This window comes from Phalacrocorax carbo, chromosome 10 (genome assembly GCF_963921805.1).
Source record: "Phalacrocorax carbo chromosome 10, bPhaCar2.1, whole genome shotgun sequence".
Classification (NCBI taxonomy): domain Eukaryota; kingdom Metazoa; phylum Chordata; class Aves; order Suliformes; family Phalacrocoracidae; genus Phalacrocorax; species Phalacrocorax carbo.
The window spans coordinates 14,122,391-14,138,400 of record NC_087522.1 but is presented as its reverse complement, the minus strand read 5'-3'; the positions used below and the strand labels follow the sequence as shown (position 1 = coordinate 14,138,400).

The window sequence follows — 16,010 nt, the reverse complement described above, 5'->3', positions numbered from 1 at the left end:
GGATGCCAAAAAACTGGTGAGTCTCCATGCAGGGAGTGCCCAGACTGTCTTTTGCCAGGGCTCTGAGGCCTGTGCCTTTTGGGAGAGGTCTGAGCTCCAAGTTTTGCCTGTACAATAAGGGCAGCCTGTGAGACTGTAAGGAAATGGGCCATCTGAAGGGGGGCTGTGCTGTGGCAGTACCTCTCTGTTCGTTAAACTCTGCAGCATTAAGCTGAGCAGGAGTCCTTAGCTAGTATGAACTGCTGTGCTTCCTTTCATTTCATTTTCATGAGCATTTGGACAAGTCCCTGAGCGCTCATGTAGTATTAGGCTTCAAAAGTCTTCAGCTGTGTGGCAATAAGACAGTTTGTTTTCTTGCTGTTAAGATGCTCTTAGATGAGGAGAGCTCTTTACGTGTGACTGCCAGTGACACACACAACCTGCGTGTGCCAGTACAAGTCACCCAGAGACTGAACTCTTTGCAAGAACTGGCTGTTTGGTCTATCATTAAAATTTCTGATCAGAGTCCAATTTACTTGAATAAGAGTAGGGGAAGGAAAACAGAAGTTGAAAGAGGGGAAGCAGGGGAACAACATTTTTCTGTTCTTAAAATTTGGGTCATTTTGTTTATTTTTAACCAACCCTGTGAACAAGAATGCATATCTGATGAGTAGTGAGTGAAGTGGGCTATTTGGAATAAGTGTGTTGACCTTGCTAGAAATTGTGTGAGTTTGTGCCAGTCATTTATGTTATACTTTCAAAGGGCACTTCATTAAAAAATAAAAAGTCTGAGGACTAACCCCACTTTGGTTTTAGCTTTTGCTATCAAAGGCTTTGTTATTATGTTGAGGGTTTGGGTTTTTGAGGGTTTTGTTCTAGCCTGTATTCTTCATCCTCTACCTAAGGGGAAGAAAAAACCCCACTTTTCAAAATCCTTTCATCTGGTAGCGAATGGCATTTTCATTTTATTTATGGCAAGCTGTTCCTTCAAATTCAGACCACAGCATTTGCCTGAGCTAGGAAGTGGAATGGCTTTTTGGCATGTATAAGGACCAATAAATCGGTGTAGCTGCCATTGTATAGGTGTTAATAAAATGAGATACTCTGTGGGCTCCTGAAAACAAGTATATAAAATTAAATTTGTATCAGTGAATCAGCCTAAAAATCACTTGCTTGATGATGTGTAGCGTGCTTCAGGAGATATCAAGCAAATGAAGGGAAACCTGTCACTTGTGTTGCTCATTTTTTAGATGGCTCTAGTTCACTGACTTATTGAAAATGATTGAGGTTTGGATAAGCTGTTTCTGAAGCTGTTGTCCAAAAAAATAACGTCTCACAAATTGACCAACATTACTAGTATGATAAAAATGATCTTTAAAGCGACTCTTCTTCTGGGAAGGCCTGTATGTTTTAGTTTCGCTTGACCAATCTTTGCTGTATATGAAAACCTGCCTATTGATAGACATGAGCTGTGCCAGCGTGAATTAGCGCAGCACTGCACAGCTAAGCACTGTTTGCTTCTAATCGCTCGTATATGCCCTTAGCAAACACCTAGTTCAACATACCTCTGCAAAAGAGGCTGTTGTATAAACAGTAGTAAAGAGATGATGATGACCTACAAAGCAGGCTGACCAGTTTTGGTCTGGGTTAGTTACACAGCCTGGCTGATGGAAGCAACCTTCTCTTGACTTGTGGTGTTAAACAACAGTAAATATTCTCCAAATGAATTCCCCATTGTACAACACTATAAATGTGTGTGGTTTTGCAGGGGAGACCGTGCCCTTCGCAATATCCACAACAGAACTTTTAGAGAAATAATTAAATTTGTGTTTAATTCAGAATCCTCATCTGTTAAAATATTTCACAGATTGTCCTTTAGGGAAGTGGAAGAGGGAAATGTTCTCCATGCCTCACGGGTGATGGCCAGGAAATCTCTCATTATATTGGTCTCAGTTTTAGAGCCTGGAGGTCAGGCATCTTGCATGAGTGGTGGCTCAGTCATTAACAGAAGAGGAAAACTTTTAATTGCTGTCCAAACAAGTGCATTTTTATGAGAACTCAGTTAAAAAGGCTAAGGCAGGAGTGCGCCTGCATGAGCTGCTGCTCGGATTGGGAGGACCCAGGGAGGTGGAGGGAGGAGATGTGGCGGCACAGGGGGGGCTCTGGCCGCAGAGGCCCAGGCAGGGCTGGGGAGGAGGAGGACCATGCACGCGGGTTGTAGCTCACCTGTCTTATGCTTCCAGCTGTGTCAAACAATTTCAAGTATGCTGCTGGGTGTCCATGTCTTTCCTGTTACAGCTGACTACGAAAATGTCCTATATATTCTGTGCCTCTCTTGGTGCTTTCCCCTTTATCATATCAAGTAGCACCCAGAGCCAGGGTGGGGGAGAGAAGAGGACACAGGAGAAGGAGAAATGTTTGCTGCTGGTTTGCTGCAATCTCCATCGGGGAAGGAGCAGGGTGCACAAAAGGGTTAGTTTGGTCTCTTTTCCCCTTTTAGACTTCATAATGTGTCTACTAAATCTGCAGATTTATTGGCTATGAATTGTGTAGCTTTTGATCTTTTATATGCAGTAGCTTTTTTTTTTTTCCAATGGAGCAGTTGTTATGCAGTCCCAATTACATGAACGCTAAACAGAATGACACAAAAATGAAGTGGAGTTGCTGTAATGAAACCTATTAATAGCTTTGCAGAGAGGCGCTGACGCATCTCAGATATAACACTTGGAATTGAAGCTGAGGAGAATAATTGTCTTTGCAGACTAAGTTTTCCCAAAATGAGCAGTGAATTTAAGTGCTCGGGTAGAGATGCTTTCAAAGGGCTGTGATTTTTCAGGTGAAGTTTCTCAAAATCAGGCTTGCTTGAGACATCTCAACTTGGGCTGACACAAACTGAGGTAAACATCTCTAATCACTGTTGGAATTTTTGGCCAAATGGCTGTATTCTAAACACTGCCAAGCAGTATTATAGTATACCTTATATTTTTCCATCATAAATATTTGTTTTATTTGACAACTGTTGTTTCCAAACAAAAAACATTTTTAGTATGTTTCTGTAATAAAACTCTGGCAGTGAGAGGTGCTTATGGATAGAAGCGCAGAGGGGCCGGTGCTGCCTGGGGTTCCCAGTGGCACTGCTGCACCCCAGTGCTTTCACGTGCGTGGGTGCTGGCCTGCCTTCCCATGCGTCTCCCTTTCTGGACCTCTGATGGATTGGGGTGCGTTGTATCATTTTGACTCTTGGCAGTGCTGCTGTGTGAGATGCTGGATTTATGTGATATTTTTGAATTTATTTTCAACACAGCCATTTACCTTTGAGACACAAATCTTTCCCAAACGGTGTTCTTTGAGCTATTGCAGAACATCACAATGTTTTTTATCTGTGGACTCCATCATGCTTTTCAGTTATTACTGATAGCGAATGAAGCCAGCTCTGCATAGGAGTGGGGAATTCACAGCAAAGGCTTGCTCAAGGCATAACGGACAGACTCAACAACAGAGGTGGAAACAGATGTGCTTTTAGTCCTCCTGTCTTTTACAGTAGGATTTCCCTCTGTTTCTTAAGGGTTGCTTTGTCATTTCACTTGATTTTTTTTTTAAAGCCACATCACTGGTATTGGTTTTATTTTAATACTTGTCAAAGATGAGATATTAAGTTCACTTCAAACAGTACAGTGTGATGGGTTTCATCTGTCAGGTAAGGTATGGATATTTATCCTGAGAGGAGAGCACGGAAAATATGATCTGTACTCAGATTTTCATTATTTCTTACAGGACAGAGATGTATCAGTCAAGCTGCAGCTAAAATTGATGTGGATTTTGATTATGATGGACCTCTAATGAAGACAGAAGTTCCTGGACCACGATCTAGAGTAAGTTCCCAAAGCATAATGGCTTGTAATTTTTTTTCTTTAGCTGTGTTTAACTTGCTAGAAAACAAATTTCATTCCAAACCTTAAATCTGATATAAATAAACATCATTTCACAACAGTCTAGGCCCACTTTTATCAAGACACTGAGAATGAAAAGCTCATGAATGAAATGCCCCTCGCTGAGAGATCTGAATCTCAACTGCCAACTTCCCATATAAAGTCATTGAAAGCAAAAGAGCATCGGTTTGATGAAACATCTCATCAGACTTGGTTACTTGTGCTCCTGCAGAAGCAGAAACTTAGTTGGCTTTTTATGATGTGAAATAACGCTTTGGTTTTGAAATGAAAGAAGAGTTTCAATTTGCTGGATATTGTTTTACTCTGGCAGAGTCAGTGAATGTGTGTTACTGTGGTTTTGGTTTTGGTTTTTTTGTTCGTTCTGTTTTTGCTTTTGGGGGTTTTTTTGAAGGAAAAAAAAAGGAGCTGTCGTTCTGAAACTTATGTGCCAGTATTCCTTCTGTGCGTCTCTGTCTTCTTTTGTTTCTGATTTCTCTCTTGTTTTCTCAGTTCAGTTGATCAATATAGAAGAGGCAGCTTGCCCTTTTTGGAGATTTACAATTAAACTGTGTGCAGCCCATGTAGCTCTGCATGCCACAGTTAATAGTTTTGACTGTCATATTTGCAAGATGCACTATGAGAGTTCATGTGGCAGTTAGAGTTGCCTGGTAAGCACAGAGGACTGCAAGTTTTGCATATGGTTTATGTGATCATAAAAACCCCATACATTCTTCTTCAGTATTTGGCAATTACATACCTGAGACTCTTTGATGTTCATTTTTCTACAGGAATTAATGAAGCAGCTGAATGGAATTCAGGTAATTTGTCAAGTTTTCTGAGTTTGGGGAGTGTTAATACTGTGAATTCAGAACTTGCTTTAAAATCCTGGTTTGTATGTTTAATTCCATACCAAAAGAAAAAGTGAAACACTGACTCTGGGTTTGCATGGTGAGCATATTATATATGGTATATATATGCATTTCAATAAAATCCTTTTTACTGTCTTTTGAATATTGCAGAATTATTTTGCTAGGATCAGTGATTTTTCTTTAAACACTCTATGTGCCTTTTGAGTTGTTATGAAGTGGCCAGTGAAAACATAGGTATATTTGAGCTTAAAAGTATGTCAATCTAAGTGCAGATTGCCTTCCCAAGATGAGCAATTCCTCAAAGTCTGTTCTTCATTTCTGTAGAAAAAGTGCATGCTTGCCCTTTTAACAGTCCCTCTTTATAAAAGTAGCCCTGGAGTTAATTCCCATGCAATGAATATAATCCGAGACTCATAGAACAGTTCGGGTTGGAAGGGACCTTTAGAGGTCATCTAGTCCCACCCCCCTGCAGTGAGCAGGGACATCTTCATCTAGATCAGGTCGCTCAGAGCCCCGTCCAGCCTGACCCTGAACGTTTCAAGGGATGGGGCATCTACCACCCCTCTGGGCAATGTGTCTTTATATCTTATCATTAAATATTTTTATCGGATTTTGCTGTGTAACCATTAGTTGCAACTTCCTACACACTGCTACTTTTTAAAGCATTAATTGTTTTTTCCTTTAAGAATGCAGAAGCTGTACACTTTTTTTGCAATTATGAAGAGAGCCGAGGGAACTACCTAGTAGATGTAGATGGCAATCGCATGCTGGATCTCTACTCTCAGATTTCATCCATCCCAATAGGTAGGAGACAGTTGTACCAAAACTTTTTGCTTTGTCCTCAAGCTGTTGTTTTCTTATCTCAGCCACTACCAGAGAAGTTGGTTGATTAACTGAAAAAAACAAAGCTGACATAATGTATGCCTTGTGGCCATCAGGGTGCACCTCACTGCTGCGTGTTTTGTAGCGTTGGTTTTGAATAGCTGAAGAAACTACAAGTTCGGTACTTGCAGTGCACTTGAAGTACATAGTGGTACCTGGAAGAAACTCTAGGCTTTTTTGTGAAGCATTTCAAGGGAAAGAAGCAAGGCAGACTTGTAGGCCCAAACTGCAAGGAACACAGGTTTCAGTAGGTGTTCAGTTTGTTTGTTTCTATTCCATGGTTCCTCTCAGTTGCTTAAAAAGACATTTCTGCAGAAGCAAAAAGAGCAGAAGTGCTGGGGTAATTTAAAAGGTAGATGTTGTGCTATGTATAGAAACAGTGATGACTAAAAATCATCCCTACAGGCCTCTTTTACTGAGAAACAGATTTTAGTGATGTTCAGGTCATTACCAAATTTTTGGCATCTAAGACTTGTGAACAAAATGGGTTTTTAGTTACCCAGTCATCTTTGCAGACAGTTAATATTTTTGCTCTTGTGCAGCACCTCATTAAATGTGTAACCACTCCAGAACGCTTCAATGTTTGTAGTTTATTTTCATCAATACAAGTTCTAGATATTTTTAATCTTTCAGAGGCTGCACTGAGATAACCTTGTCACCGCTAATGTGTGTCCATGCTAATGTGGAAATAGGGGTGAGACAAAGGAGCACAATGCTTGTATGCCAGTGCTCATCTAACTTAAATGAAATTGGCTTTCAGGTTTCTAGGAAAGGAGGTGCATTTAGTGTTCAAGACCTGCCATTCTTCATGCAAGAAATGCTTATTTGGAGAAACTAGTGTGTGATTATGTAGTTGAAAGTAAGTCGGTGCGTACTCCAAAGGAAAGCAATTATTGTTGTACAGACAGTGCACTGAGGCTTTCTGGCCTTCTAGTGCTTGATGGTACAAGCGTACCTCTTTTAACGTAGTCTTTGTGTATAAAATATTTAAGTATTACAGAAGAAATATTTTCTTAATGGGCAGAAATTCTTAAAAAATATGTTCAGCTATTTATTAACAGCTGAACAACTTCAGGTTTTTTGCATCAAAAATGCTATATGGCTTTTTCTGACCTTTTTTAGCATAATGATAAGTTAAAGGAGCTGATGATGGCTAACTTTGGGGTTTTTTTCCCCGATTTTCTCCTGTTGTCAAAATGACAGTTAACATATACTGCAGTTGTCTGTTAACGGGATCGGTGTTATGACCAGAATCAGAGTAAGATACGGAGTCTTGGACAGCCAATTCTGTTTCATTTGGCCCTTCTCATTTCTCCTCTAGCTCCTGTTGACTGTCACCCTTGTGCCAGAGGTTTGCTGTTCTTTGTACATTCTGTGACAGCATCTTCTGTTGACATTTGGACATATTTGTATCACCTTTCTGGGAACCCCTCCACCATTATTTTGGCTCTGATAGCAACCATGACATAATTTTACATCGCTTTCTGATGATGAAAAATGTGTAAAAGGAGGTTGACTGAATGGATGCCCGCCACAAATATGAACTGTAGCCAACTCTTCCTAACGGTCTTTGTTGGAAAAAGGAATGAGATTTCACAAGCTGTCATTCAAACCAAGGGGTGAAGCTGCTTGATACATTCACTCTAACATTCTATCTCATATTAAGGCATGGGTCAGTGGTGAGTTTCAGGGTTTGAAAGGAACAGAAAATTAAGTAAACAAAGTTCATGTCTTTGAAATAATTTTTCCAGGCTATTTAGTTAGTTATGTGAATTTATTGTTTTTAAAATATTGTGATTTAAAGTAGGATTTCGACAGTTCTCTTTTAGCTCGATTTCCTCCCTTCCAATGATAGCTAAACTTTTATCAAAGCAAATATTCAAGCAATAAAATGCAATCTGGAGTGGGAAAGCTACTTGAAATACATTCTGGATGCTGACAGGTAGAAAGGGAAGTTCTCAGGAATGGAATACGTGGTCTTCTTGTCAGCTATTGCTGATAATATGACTTACTAGTGAATTAAGTATTGGAGAAAAGGTGCTTTGTGCTGCTTTATGCTAGATGTTGAGAGACTTGTGACCTCTCTTATAGCCTAAGTGCAGCATAGGCAGCAAAATTGCAATTCCTGCTAACATTTGCTTCAGCTGTGAAGAGGGGCTGAATTTGTACTGTCTGAATACATTCATTCTCAGACAGCTTTTCCCAAGCCATCGAAATGAGAATGCAGCTCTTAGCTTGTAATGCTGAATTCAGTGAGAGTGAATTTCAAAAGCATAGGTATATATTGCCTGCAAGATAGTTAACATAACCCTTAAACATTTAAATTGAACCTGTAGTTGATTCCAATTGGTCTAAGAGATCACTTAGTTTCTTGGAAACATCTGTAGTAGTGCCTGATTTGATTCAAATGGTCTAAAACCCTGATTATTCATAACTGTAGCACTATTAGATGTGCTCATAATGTCATATGTGACCATAACTGAACTGAGATCTACTAACTCTCTGGAGATATATATACATGCTAGTCATAGGATATAATAGCAGGGGCTTCTGCAGTTTACTTTCTCTGGTTGATTGAAACTGGTGACGTAGCTGTAAGACTGCAGTACCTATAACTGATCCTCAGCTAAGCCATCTAGTTCCTCCTTCACATGTGGCAATGCCTTCTTGAGGATAAACCGGGGGTCTTTTGGTCCTAGGGGCCATGTTCCTCAGTCACAAATGAACTTTAGTAGAGTGCTTCATACAGCTTCTCAGATAATGGCTCTATGATGTCTAGCAACAAGAAGTAAATGGAAATTTAATACATAAAGGCTGACCTAAATCTAACTGAACACACGGCACTAATTTATTTTTTTAAGCTGTACTGAATGACAAGACTGATTATCTGAAGCTGCAGAAGTTGCTAATAACGTCCCTCGTGGTGACAGAGTTAGGGTCTAGACTGGGACACCAAAACAAGATCACACGGTGCTTGTTAGTCATCTGTGCTTATCTCTCTGCAAGTAAATCCAATAAAACCTTTTATGAATCTGTCAGGACTCCCCAAGATTTAATAATCTGCTACACTAGAATATATTTATCTGCAGTGCTTGAGAGGCAATAAGTGCCTGTACAGAGAGATAAGAATTAAAGTATAAAAAAACCTTTAGGTAAAGATATTCTGGGCTGCTTCTTGCTAAAAAACAAAAATTAAAACAGTTTTTTACATGGTTTTGGGAAGTTGTAGCCTTACATACTTCTTTAAACCTGGATCTAATCTGCCTAATAGAGTTGGAAACACCACAGAGCCAAATGCAAGAGGGTATTCTATCGATTTATTTACTAGCGAACATCCTGGAATAGCAAATGGAACAATCTGTTTTTCAGTGCTGGGAAGGTCTGTTTTTGTTTGAGGAGATGTGGAGAGGTGTAGTTTGGTATTATTGACAGCATCCTGCTGCTCAGTTCAAATGGATTCTTTCAGCTTTCTCCAGCTCATTATTTTAGCAGCCTCCAGTTTTTTTTTCCTTTTGCAGACAGGCACAGTCATGAGCCTGGAGGACATGTACTTTCCTGTCGCGTTGATCTAGACACACAGCAAGAGTGATGAAGCAGTTGCCGTTCTCTTAAGAGCCAGCTCTGTGACTTCTTATAGGAATGTATTTGAGAGTGGATTCGTAAAGCTACAAACTCTTGCATTGGTCATGGCAATGAAAAAAGTTACTGTCTGCCATCTCAGCCTAGAGATTTTTGACTTCGTCTACCTTAGTTATTTAACCATTTAGTTCTTCCTGGTGTTAGTTTTATGACTATCAACCCACATACCAGTTCAGCATCTTTCTACACAAAGACCTACTCTTTCAGAAGGAGTCAGGCTTTCAGGATTCTCTCTTATTTCACTGGGGATTGTTTGAGGATGTGCCAGAGGAATAGGGAGTGCTGGGAGGAAGACCGGGCTGCTTGGCCTGAAGAGAAGAGAACGGGAGAGACATCTTGTGTGGGTGGGAGAGGGCAAGTTATGGGTAATAGAAGCCTTGAATTTGTGCCACGCAAGAGAAGATGCAAAGATCTCGGCGTTCTTCTTGCATCTTAACACCAGCAACAGAATTACACGTTTTTACAAGCAGTACCAGAGTTAATGATTAAGCTTAGAATCATAGAATCATAGAATGGTTTAGGTTGGAAGGGACCTTTAGAGGTCATCTAGTCCAACCCCACTGCAGTGAGCAGGGACATCTTCAACTAGACGAGGTTGCTCAGAGCCCTGTCCAACCTGACCTTGAATGTTTCCAGGGATGGGGCATCTACCACCTCTCTGGGCAGCCTGGGCCAGTGTTTCACCACCCTCATAGTAAAAATTTTTTTCCTTATATCCAGTCTAAATCTACCCTCCTTTAGTTTAAAACCATTACCCCTTGTCCTGTCACAGCAGGCCTTGCCAAAGAGGTTGCCCCCATCTTTCCTGTAGTTCCCCTTTGAGTACTGAAAGGCTGCAGTAAGGTCTCCCAGAGTCTCCTCTTCTCCAGGCTGAACAACCCCAACTCTCTCAGCAGGTCTTCACAGGAGAGGTGCTCCAGTCCTTGGATCATTTTTGTGGCCTTCTCTGGACTTGCTCCAACAGGTCCATATCCTTCTTGTGCTGAGGGCTGCAGAGCTGGATGCAGCACTCCAGGTGAAGTCTCACCAGAGCAGAGCAGAGGGGAGGAATCACCGCCCTCGACCTGCTGGCCACGCTGCTTTTGATGCAGCCCAGGATGTGGTTGGCCTTCTGGGCTGCAAGTGCACTTTGTTGGCTCATGTCCAGCTTTTCGTTCACCGGTACCCCCAAGTCCTTCTCCTCAGGGCTGCTCTCAATCCCTTCATCCCCCAGCCTGTACTGATACAGGGGTTGCCCTGACCCAGGTGCAGAACTTTTCATTTGGCCTTGCTGAACCTCATGAGGTTCTCACAGGCCCACGTCTCAAGCTTGTCTAGGTCCCTCTGGATGACATCCCATCTTTCTGGTGTGTCGACTGCACAGCTCAGCTTGGTGTCACCTGCAAACTTGCTAAGGGTGCACTTGATCCCACTGTCTGTGTCATTGACGAAGATATTAAATAGTACTGGTCCCAGTACGGACCCCTGAGGGACACCACTTGACACCGGTCTCCATCTGGACATCGAGCCGTTTACCACTACCCTCTAGATGGCGACCATCCAGCCAGTTCCTTATCCACCAAACAGTCCACCCATCAAATCCATATCTGTCCAGTTTAGAGAGAAGGATGCTGTGGGGTGCCGTGTCAGAGGCCTTACAGAAGTCCAGATGGATGACATCCATAGCTCTTCCCTTGTCCGCTAATAGAAGGCCACTAGGTTGGTCGGCTTCCTAAGCAATGGTAGCTATTTATAAAGAACTTCTGGAGGGTTTAGTTTGGAGATATCTAAAACGATATATATACTCTCACAGGTGCTTTCAGTGGTAGCCACATCTACAGCTCTCAGTGACACAGCTTTCAACTGTGTCATTCCCTCTAGCCTAACAACAATTCTTCCCGTGACAGCAGATGCAATGCAGATTTAGTTGTCGGTGTCCCCAAAACACCGCTTGTATTATCTTCATAATAATTTTAACAAATTCTTTGCAGCGTGACATGCAGTTAAAGCAATCTGGATATTTCCTTGTTTTGAAACTAAAATATTCAAAACAGAATTTATAATTGATTTGTTAAGACAGTAGCCTAATGCTGCATTGCTCAGACAGGATAATCAGGGCCATTGTTGTTCAACCAGAATGGGCGTTCAGAGGCATGATAAGCTTTTGTAATAAAATTAGAGCGGTCTGACTTCTCGAGCAGTAGGAAGGATGAGGTTTCCAACTGTTTCTACAAGGGAGCATAAAAGATGATGTTAATCTCTGCTTTGGCATTTCATAGACTAGAAATCAGGCTTAAAATTAAATTCTCTGGGCTCCTTTGGTGAAGATTTTTTTTTTACATCAGATATGTTGGTTTACCTGTTAATCAAGCAAGTTATCCTGCAGAACATCAATGGGTATAAAACAAGCACCTTCGTTGTGTTAAACCTGAAGCATCCTTAGTATCTTGATGTGTCTGCACAAAAAAGGACTTTTTCCAAATAAAAATTTGTCAAAATAAGGAAAACAGGAAAAAAAAAAAAATTGGTCATGAGAGAAAGTGAAAAGTGCAGAGTTTCCTCCTTTAATATGAGACAGCAATTTATCAATCAGGATTTTATGGAGATGCACAGCTGAGGTATGTAAATCTGTGACTGAGAAGGAAATATTTCCCGAGAGATGTCTTGGAATAACTAATGAGTTTTGGCGGGTTAGAGATTTGGGTGCTTTTCAGTTCGTGAGTTTCAAGTGTATGGCGCTCTGCGTAGACAGCCTCTTCCTTCTGGTAGAATTGTTAATGATCACGTATGAACGTGTGCAGTATGGAGGGGTAGAATATGCACCTTCATGCGTGCAAATAAAAGTGAGTGTGTAAATATAAGCAAAAGCCTAGATAACGTGGAGGCCAGTGTCTGCACATCTCAAAAGCAAGTTTGGCAGCGTCTTGCACAGAAAGCATTCAGATGGCATTGTAGAGGATAGCGGTGATGAATGCCATCCAACTGTGACAGATGTCAAGGAGCACTGTGAAGCCATTGGCAAAATTCTGCTGGAGTCCCAGGGCTTATCCCTGCTAGGTCTGCCATAACATGTGCTCATTGCACGCGTCAGCAATGAGAAACCATCTCTGAGAAGAGCACTGCTGCGCTAGTAAGGTTACCCTGCGCCATCCCGGTGTATCTGCTGAGGGACAAAAAGCCCTTGCTGATATTTTGTTAGTACATTATAATGCACCAAAATTACAATTGCTAAATGAGCTTTCTTTGGGAAATCAGTAAATATGCGGGTTTTTGCTTGTCTGTATCTTATGGTCAGTTGCCAAAGACTGGGGAACTGCATGGAAGAAAAGCATGAAGGGGGGAATATATGTTTCTAAGTTGATTTTACAATGAGAAGAAATCCAGTCAGTTAAAAAGCAGGGGGGGGAAGCTCTGTGCTAGGAATAATCAGTCTGATATTCAAGGAGGGTAAAAATTGCTATGAGACTAGGAGTGTAGCACCAGCTACTGTAAATGGGCACAGCTGCATGAGGGGCTTCCCTCTGTGGTTCAGTGTCAGAAGCCGTTTCTGAAGTGTGTGTTGGGTGGTCAGCGAGGGCCATGTAAGTCAAGCAGATCAAGGTTACAGTGAGCAGAACGGTAAGCGGCCTCCTTCAGGCAGGAGAAACTGGAGATGCTTCGATACCACAGCTGAGCGGTATAGCTAGCAGAGCTAACAGAAACAACAGCTTGTGGGCTGCATTGGCAGAAAGTGATTTCTGCTCTTACCTGAGGGAAAAGTTCACACATTGTACTGTCGAAAACCCAAATATACATGGGAAGCCTAGGAAGGAGAGTAAGCAGGCATTTAATGTGTTGGTCGTGCAGTACTTGGTAAAAACTATGGTGTTTCAATCAGGGCCTGTCAGGCAAAAGATCCATGTTGTGTTCATTTATTTTTGTGTTCGATTTTTAACTTTCAGTACTAAAATAGGTTTTGCTAGTGCCTGACACAAAATTTGTACCACAGTTCCAGATAATATATTTTGTAAAAGAAGAGAGGTTTGTCCTACTTTAAAAGAAGTTCTGTTATTAATAGTTAAAACACATACCAGTTACAGAGAAACAGTTAAGCATTAAGTTAAGGTTATTCGCTAGGTTATGCTGTGCATAAGTTTATTGAAACCAGATACAAATAACTGCTTTCTTTCTTTGTTCTTTTTAATTAGGTTACAGCCATCCTTCTCTGATAAAGCTTCTACAGCAGCCGCAGAACTTGGTAAGTGAATTAAAACATTAAGTATTTGAAAGAGTCTTCCTCCTCCTAGTGGTGGTCTGTCTTATTTTTTATTAAACTGATAATGAATGCTTAATGACTCAATTTAAAATATGGCGGGATCTGCTTTCTTTATTTCTCACTAGGTGAAAAGAGCTTGGTAGTGTTTTAAGACGACACCAAAGCCTCTGTGATGCTTTACAAGAAGTAAACATTTGGGTGATTCAAGCACTTGATACATTTGCAACCAGTTTTAAATCATAGTTCAAGCACAGTGTTTCCAATTAATCATTTTAGCAATGTTCTCAAGTGAAGATTTTTGAGCTTGAGAGCAAGCACAAGTCCTTGAGAGAGAATATAGTATTTTTATATGAAAATGGTGCCCTAAATCTGGAATGCTGTGGGTGGTTGGTTTTTTGAGGGGAGGGAGGAGGTAGTGGCTGGTTCCCATCTCCTAAGTGCTAAGTTGACGAAACCACTGACATGTCCTTGAAAAATTAAAATTCTTAATTTAATTTAGAGCAACAGGATTATTTCAAAACAGAGTAACTGCTTCTTAAATAATCTTCCTGTTTTCCCTAACAGTATACTGATAGTAATTGGCAATAACCTGGATTAAGTTATGGAAGTTGTTGAAATGAAGTTGCATATTATTTTCCAGCTTCGGTTTTTTGCTGCTTGGGCAGAAGTTTTGGATTCCATAATGATTTTGTGCCGTTTTTTAAATTGTAACTTTTTTTGGCACAATAGCTTGTGTATGTAGTACAGGGATAAACTGAGCTCACTGGCTTTTGACTGCACATCAATAGATCCTTGTTGGTTGTACTGACTGTAGTAACTGAGCCCTTGGTACTGAAAACCAGTAATGGGTGTCCAGGCTGCGCGCAAGGGCATAGCTCAAGTGTGGGCCAGTTCCCTCTCATACCTGCATTTCCCTCCCTAAGGAGCCTGCTGGCTCACTCCAGCAGAGTGTGAATCCTGAGCCAGCATGTCAAAGAAGTGCAGACATTTGAGTTCTTCAAGATGAAAAATTCTGCCTTCCCCAGAATTGAAATACGTCAAATTTTTTAAAAAAATACCGGAGCTAGAAATGCTGGAGTTACCAAAGGCAGATCCAGATATCATGGAAGGACTAATGTTTCTTCAATACATATATTAACTCGTTATCTCCTCAGAAATAATTTTTTACAATACCTTCACTCTAATGCAGCAGTAGGCAAAGTCAGATTTAAAAAAAGAGACAAAAAACCCAAAAGCAAAAAAAAACCTTATTGTCTGGTGGCAGCTGCTAGTTTGTTCACTGGAAGAGGGAGGTTAGCAGGCTGCCAGTTAGAAGCGGGCAGTTGAAGGAACTGCCTCCAAAGTCCAAAATGAATGGTGCAACCAGGACCCCTCTCTCCCACATATGATCATCAAAGATGTTATTGGTACCCTGGCCTGATTTCTGAAGCCGGCATTAATTCAGTGGAGAGGGTGGCACTAAACCTACCAGTCTGTGCCTGACTGTGCACTTAGGATTTCTGGCAGGCTTTAGCCGGGGCACAGTGTAGGCAGGCTGTCAGTTTTGCAGTGAAGCTTTGCAGTGCCAAGGCCAGAGAGCCGTGAAGAGCCAGAACGTGGGCTAACCTCGCTGCAGACGGAGCGTGTGCTGGGGTCTGACTGCAGATACAGTGCTGGCTTTATTGTGAAAGTACTTTTTTTGAGTAATACACACTGAGGTAGGGCCCTTGTTTAATGTTAACAATGGGATTGGTGTTTTCTTGTAGGCTTTTTTTGTTTGGTTTGTTCTTAATGCTCCATGTACCCTCTATATAGCCAGCTATAAAGAACAGAATATGCATCCATTCACTTGAGACCATAGCAGCTTGATGTCAATGTTCTGTTTTTCTCAGTACTGAGTATCTCATTAACAACAAAAGAAAAATACACTTTTCTGCTTAATGGCAAATGCTGTCAGCTGACTGTGACAGCCCATAATGAAATTCACAACAAATTTATGGTCTCATATCGCTAACTTTATGTGAAAATTTACTTCTAAACTGAGATTAAAAGTCAAGTAAGATTTCTCATACGTACGAAATAAAAACTTTATGTTAATCTGTCATAGAATCATAGAATCATTAAGGTTGGAAAAGACCTCTAGGATCATCAAGTCCAACCATCAACCCAACACCCCCATGCCCTCCAAACCATGTCCCAGAGTATGCATTTTTTAAAAATACCTCCAGGGATGGTGACTCCAGCACCTCCCTGGGCAGCCTGTTCCAATGCCTGACCACTCTTGTGATAAAAAAATTTTTCCTAATATCCAGTCTAAACTTCCCCTGATGCGGCTTTGAGGCCATTTCCTCTCATTCTATCGCTAGTGACCTGGGAGAAGAGACCAACATCCACCTCGCTACAACCTCCTTTCAGGTAGTTGTAGAGAGTAACAGGGTCCCCCCTCAGCCTCCTCTTCTCCAGCCTAAACACCCCCAGCTCCCTCAACCTCTCCTCATA

At 41.3% G+C, this 16,010-nt stretch overlaps 1 protein-coding gene across 3 annotated transcripts in view; it reads left to right on the top strand.

Moving 5' to 3' along the window:
- The window catches only part of ABAT (4-aminobutyrate aminotransferase), a 63,422-nt gene that overhangs the window by 31,611 nt on the left and 15,801 nt on the right, over positions 1-16,010 (top strand). For all 3 annotated transcript variants that reach the window (XM_064461952.1, XM_064461954.1, XM_064461953.1), the window contains exons 3-6: positions 3,754-3,851; positions 4,697-4,726; positions 5,464-5,581; positions 13,465-13,514. In XM_064461952.1, coding sequence (XP_064318022.1) covers positions 3,754-3,851; positions 4,697-4,726; positions 5,464-5,581; positions 13,465-13,514 — 296 coding nt within the window. The remainder of the gene's footprint in view (positions 1-3,753; positions 3,852-4,696; positions 4,727-5,463; positions 5,582-13,464; positions 13,515-16,010) is intronic.